General features: G+C 32.4%; 1 protein-coding gene across 1 annotated transcript; it reads left to right on the top strand.

Annotated features, from left to right (window-relative positions):
• Window positions 1,074–5,960, top strand: LOC107613733 (fatty acid amide hydrolase). The gene is made up of 20 exons (XM_016315863.2): window positions 1,074–1,475; window positions 1,779–1,888; window positions 1,973–2,033; window positions 2,119–2,297; window positions 2,375–2,504; window positions 2,596–2,673; window positions 2,747–2,894; window positions 2,981–3,093; window positions 3,484–3,559; window positions 3,640–3,711; window positions 3,812–3,863; window positions 3,978–4,049; window positions 4,166–4,246; window positions 4,345–4,445; window positions 4,526–4,618; window positions 4,883–4,951; window positions 5,040–5,104; window positions 5,195–5,256; window positions 5,400–5,495; window positions 5,589–5,960. Exons 1-20 carry the CDS (start codon window positions 1,376–1,378, stop codon window positions 5,640–5,642), a joined length of 1,812 nt encoding a protein of 603 aa, XP_016171349.1. The 5' UTR covers window positions 1,074–1,375; the 3' UTR covers window positions 5,643–5,960.

The following is a 6,320-nucleotide window of genomic DNA, read 5'->3' on the forward strand; positions in this document are numbered from 1 at the left end:
GGTAAGAAATAAATAAAATAAATAATGATTAATTAAAAAATTTACTAAAATATACATTAAATATATTTTAAAAATACCCAATAAATTTTCCCAAAAACAAGAATAAAATAAAGAGAGTTATGAACAAAAAGAACCAGAAGAAGAGCATGCACTACTCATAAATTGGCAGCACTTTCAACCTTTCTGAAATAATTCTGCAAATGCAATCAAAACTTTACCAATGAGAATGCAGCAATTTAGAAAAACGATGATATAACAGATTCTGTCTTCTAGTCCTAGATATCCAAAAAATTTACCTAAAAGTTGGTAAAGAAAAGATTTGTACTATTAGTGTTTTTTTTATTTTATTTTTTTTTTGGGGATTTTGTTAAGGGTACTAAATTTTCTTTTTCTTTTTTTTTTTTTCCTCTTCAATAATGATTGGTCATTTGGTTGGAGCTATAGTAAATGTTGGCCTTACATAAATTCATCAAATAAAAAAAAAAAAAACAGCTCCTATATGTGAATTATGAAAACACTATCATTTTGGAAAAGAAATCATTCTTCAATTCTACTTAGTAGGGTCACCTGCCTAAACAATTCAAAATTATTACTTGTGCTAGGTTTCATGGTTATTCTATATAGTAAGTAAACAATACTTAAATGTTAAGATTTAAGATCTTGATCCGGTTTATTATCTATCTTTAACTTTATTTTTTATGTGGGAAAATTTGTCCAAAGATATAATATTACTCTTCATATAAATTTTATTAATTTTAAGTATATTAATTAACACATATTAATTTTTTTTAAAAATTACATAATTCTAGAAGAAGAAAAATGGGTTACATACTTAAATTGTTTTGACAAAATTCCTTTTTTAGTAAATTTTGAAATGATTATTACAAATTGAAAGATATCCTAAAATAGATATTACTTTTTGAAAAAATAAGCATTTTTCTCTCCAAACCAAACACACCCAAACCAAACCTTTTGATTCATTAAAGAGACACAAATCATTACAATAAGTTAAAATTAAACAAGTCACTACTTACATGTCATAACCACCCTTTGATTTTTTGTTTTTTCACTTGCAATGTAAAATTCTAAATTCTACACCCTTTTCAAGAACACCATCACTTAGTAGTTATCTTTCTTTGGACCCTTTTATTTAATCAAACCATGACAGTTAGGAAAAAATTCCAATATATTGTTAAGAATAAGAAACTAAGAATCACATTCCAACCATTTCATTCTTCTTCTTCTTCTTTCTTCCTCTTGCAATCTCCGCCTATTACTCTTCTTATAACAATTTTTCATTGTTCATTGTTCATTGTTCATTGTTCATTGTTCAGTGTTCACTCCTCCTTCATTCTTGTTCTTGTAACTAACAATAATGGGGTTGTTCAAAGCTAAAGGAACTGTTTACAAGGCAGTGAAAGATGTGGACTTGGGTCCTTATAGCACTGAACACTATCTCCAAGCCAATGTCAAAGGTTTTCATTCATTGCTCTTGAAAATTTTCATTGAATTCTTGTTAGTTGTTCTTACCAATTTGGTTCTGTTTCTTAACTGTTACTTAAACTCTGTTCCTTTTTATCTGTTAATGTAAAATTGAGTGACAGTGACAGATAGAAAGAAAGTGATTTAAATTTTTTGCTATTTTTCACTTCTTCTGTTTCTGATTATCTGTCACTTTGAAAATTCGGTATGTTTTCGGATCGAATTTTCGCAATGATGGATGAAAAAGTCAGAATCTTGGGTTGTAAGTAAGCCTTGATCTTGTTTTCGATTCGCAGCGCCACGAATGACTGGGATTTTGATCAAGATTTTCATTGCTATCTTGGAATGTCCCATACTTGGGACCTTGCTATTGTACATATTGAAAGGAAACAATCTCATTCATGATGTATGTTCTTTCCTCTTTCCTCCATCATCATTTATTACAATAATAGCATGCTTTTGTTCTTAATCTTTTCCTTAATTTGTTCAGCTTATTACAAATGTGGATTTACAAGAGTCACCTCTCTTTGTTCCTTTACATGATTTTGAAGGTTTGTTACTTTATTTGTACTAAATTTAGTTTCATTTCTTGAAGTTGTTGAAAGGATTTTTCTGATTTCAATTATGATCTTACAGATAGGAAAGAGAAAGAAGTGAAATGCATAGATTCAAGTTCATCTCCACCAGAGAAAGTTCAACTTGCAATTGATTGTTTGCCTAAATCTTCTTCTGAAGAACAAGAAAATTCATTCAGTAGATGGACAATAATGGATTATTACAAAGCCTATAGCTCAGGAAACACAACACCATCAATGGTATTTCGTCTTTCGCTCTATACTCGATTCGTTTTCTTTTATCTGTCACTGCCATTTTGATCTCTTTAAATGAATAGGTTGCTGAAAAATTTATAGCTGCCGTTAATGAATCTGTGAAACCTCCACTCCAAATGGGATTCTTTATTGACTACAACACTGATGATATATTGAGACAAGCAAATGAATCAACTCTTAGGCATAAAGCAGGTATTTTAGAATTTCAACTTGGTAATAGTACTAATTAGTATATAATTTGTGTAATTATTAATGATTTTGATGCATACTATATACTTTTCAGGGGAAGCTATATCTGTGTTAGATGGAGTACCTGTTGCTATAAAAGATGAAATAGATTGTTTGCCATATCCAACAACAGGTAATGCAAAGTGTTATGATATTTTCTCTAAGGTTTTGTTACTTAAGCATCTAAAAGATGGTGGTTTTATAAGGGGGAACAAAGTGGCTGCACAAAGAAAGGCCATGTGAAGACGATGCTTGCTGCGTTAAGCGTCTGAGACTATGCGGCGCAATCATTGTTGGGAAGACTAATATGCATGAACTTGGATCTGGAACTAGTGGGATTAATCCACATTATGGGTAAGTGCACACCATGTGTTTGTTAAAATTTTTAAACTGAATTGGTTGGTGACAGGAACATGTTTTGTGTATTTGGTTCTATGTAGGCCTGCTAGGAACCCTTATGATAAGAATAAGATTGCAGGAGGTTCTTCAAGTGGTTCTGCTGCTGTGGTTTCTGCAGGATTGTGCCCTGTTGCCCTTGGGGTTGATGGTGGAGGTACTTGATTGAAGATTTTTTTTGTATAATATAGGAACTTGATTGCAAATTTCCAAATTATAAGAACTTAATTAAAAATTGAATGAAACTATGGAGATTTATAATGTAAATATAGCATGGAAGACCAAAGAAACTAGGATTCATTATTGACTAGTAGCATGGATATGAGCTTTGATAGGGCATTGGGCCATCTTTGCTTTGTGTTACTGATTCCATTTAGTGGGATAAGGCTTAGTCATGGTTATCCTACCTAGTATCTGCTTCACTCCAAAGTGATACATAAGAATTTATTAAGTAACTCTTATCTCTTTGTGAATGGATAGTTTGTTATAGTACATGTTAAAGCAAAATTGGTGAATTACTATGATAGTTTACTTCACACTTGTTCAGGATCTGTAAGGATGCCAGCAGCTCTTTGTGGTGTTGTTGGTTTGAAACCGACTTTTGCTCGCATACCTCATGCCGGGTGTGTATTCATCTTGTGTTATCATATGTTACTGAAAGGATTGTATTGGTTTAGAGGACTAATCTTACTGCTACATTCAGAGTTCTACCTCTAAACTGGACAGTTGGCATGGTTGGGATACTAGCAAGCACAGTTGAGGATGCAATGATTGTGTTAGTAATGGTTTCTGTGATTATTTAAATTTGTTTGAAAAATTTTATTTTCCATGTTTTATCATTGGTTTTAATGATTCTTGTGCTCTACTGTTTGTAGTTATGCAGTTATCAGTGGTGAAATTCCATCCGATAAGCCGTCCGGTACACCAGTAAGAACTTGTCTTTCCTAATCTCTAATGATTTTGATAATTGATTGACCTTTTCTAAATTGATCCTCTTCTTTAATCTCTCTGAATTTTTTAAACCATTGTGTAATACTTCAGTCCAAGATAAACCTCCCACTGCTGAGCATGACAAAGTCTTTATCAGGCATAAAGTTGGCAAAATATGGAAAGGTTGGAACTTTTTTTTTGGCTGAAAATATATGCATTATTCATTCCTATCTTTAGAAAAAAAATAGTTTGTTCTAACATTATTTATGTTCATTATGACCACTAATTCCATCAATTAGTGGTTTGATGATTGCAGTGATGAAGTCAAATTATGTTGCTCCCAAGCTTTGCTCAAACTCCAGAATCATTATAATTGGAAGGTACTTCAAAACAAAGCTTTTGAATGTTTGGGTGATTTTGAAAGAACCTGTTGAAAAACAGCATAGACAGCTAAAATTTTCATTTTCAAACATACAAGACTCTAGATGTCACCATACCAGAGATAGAAGTGATGCGCCTCGCACATTACACGACGATTGGATCCGAATGCTCGGCTTCACTTGGTTCCTTGAGAGAAAAGTATGCCATCTTATAAACTATTTGCCTTCCTTATATTGAGTGAATATGATTGCTGACACCACCAAATTACTACCTAAAAGGAATATTGCAGAATTTGGAGGGGATGCAAGGGTAGCACTAAGCATTTATAGCTCCTTCAGCAGCTTGGAGTATCTTAATGCTCAAAGGATCAGGTAAGACATGGCTAGATTCTCTTATAACTAAGTGATCAAGCTCAGAAATTTAGGTAATGGAAGTGAACTTATAATTAAGTGAAAGACTTAATGTTCAAACTCTTTCAAAGATTTAGCAGGACAGTAATCTAGTCCTTGAAAAACTCATTTTATGGATCAGATTAATTTCCAAGTATAAACATAAGAAAATCCACAATCATGCTGTCGCGATTTAAAAGCGACAGATTCAAAATGAGACTAAAACATTTTGGCCAACATGAACAGGAACCGGCAGTTGCAACTTCACATGAAAATATTTGCTGAGGCTGATGTGATTGTGTCACCAACAACAGGGTCTGAATATCTTTCTCAAACTTCACAATGCATAGCAGTTTGTTCATAAATCATAACTAAGTAACACATTTGTGTGTGTTTGTAACAGTGTGACTGCATATTCAATTCAAGATGATGCCCTCAAGACTGGTGAACTTGATTACATCAATGGAGGTACATATGAAATTCATTTGTTAAATGACATTTAAGCCCTGCATGTTACATATAAATTGTACTAACTATTAAGCACTCAAATATCATCAGCTGCACTTGTTCGTTATTCCATAGCTGGAAACTTTCTTGGATTTCCAGCAGTCACTGTTCCGGTATGATTATAATTCTCCTTTACTAAGTCACATAGCATAGGGTACTTCTTCTTGAATGTGTAACAACTTAAATTTCAATACTTTAGGTGATATTGGCCTAACTGTATGCTATGTTATGTACATTTGTGAAACACATTTCATAGGTTGGATATGATAAATTGGGGTTACCTATTGGTCTTCAGTTTATTGGAAGGCCTTACTCTGAAGCAACATTGATTCACTTGGCATTTGCTATGCAGGTAAACTTTCTTTTAGTTATCTGCTTCTATATTGTAGTATATGAAATATAATCTAATTTAGTAGATTTGGTATGATTGTTGTGATGATATCAGGCCATCTCCTTGTACAAAAAGCCAGGGCAATACTATGATTTGCTTAGAAGATAATTAATAAAAGGGAAGGAATATCAGAAGAAACAACTGTTTTTCCAAGAAAAAGGAGAGCCTTGTTGTCTTCTTGTATGTCCTATGGAGATTCTTTTTCCCTTTGTTTCATATTGTTTCTATTGTTGTCCATGTTATTTATGTAAAAGGGAATCAATCATCTATTCCATGTGAAGAGAAACTAAAAGTTTCTAAGCCTTTTTCTTCTTCTTCTTCAGGGTATTTATATGTACCTTTCTTTCTCTTCACATAATATGTGGCCTAAAAATAAAAATAATAATAATAAATACATAAGGAGGTTTATTAAGATTGAATTAAGCATAATAATAGCTTTGCCATGCTAAGTTATATTTGTCTACCGCATTTGTAAAATTTTAATTATAACCATGTATTATATTATAAGAATAAATGACCATTTGTATCTATAAAAGATGAAAATATTGACATATGTACACATACTAGATCGAAACTAAACTTGTACCTACGCAAGATGCCTTCCGTGTGACAAAAGTACCCTACGTGGCACTCCAACCCTCCAAAGATAGGGTACTTTTGTCACCGGAGGACATCTTCCGTAGGTACAAGTTTAATTTCGATTTAGTGTGGGTACATATATGTCAGCGTTTTCATCTTTCATGAGTACAAATGGTCATTTATTCTATATTATAATTTCGATTCTGT

The sequence above is a fragment of the Arachis ipaensis genome, chromosome B08, assembly GCF_000816755.2.
Source record: "Arachis ipaensis cultivar K30076 chromosome B08, Araip1.1, whole genome shotgun sequence".
Lineage (NCBI taxonomy): Eukaryota > Viridiplantae > Streptophyta > Magnoliopsida > Fabales > Fabaceae > Arachis > Arachis ipaensis.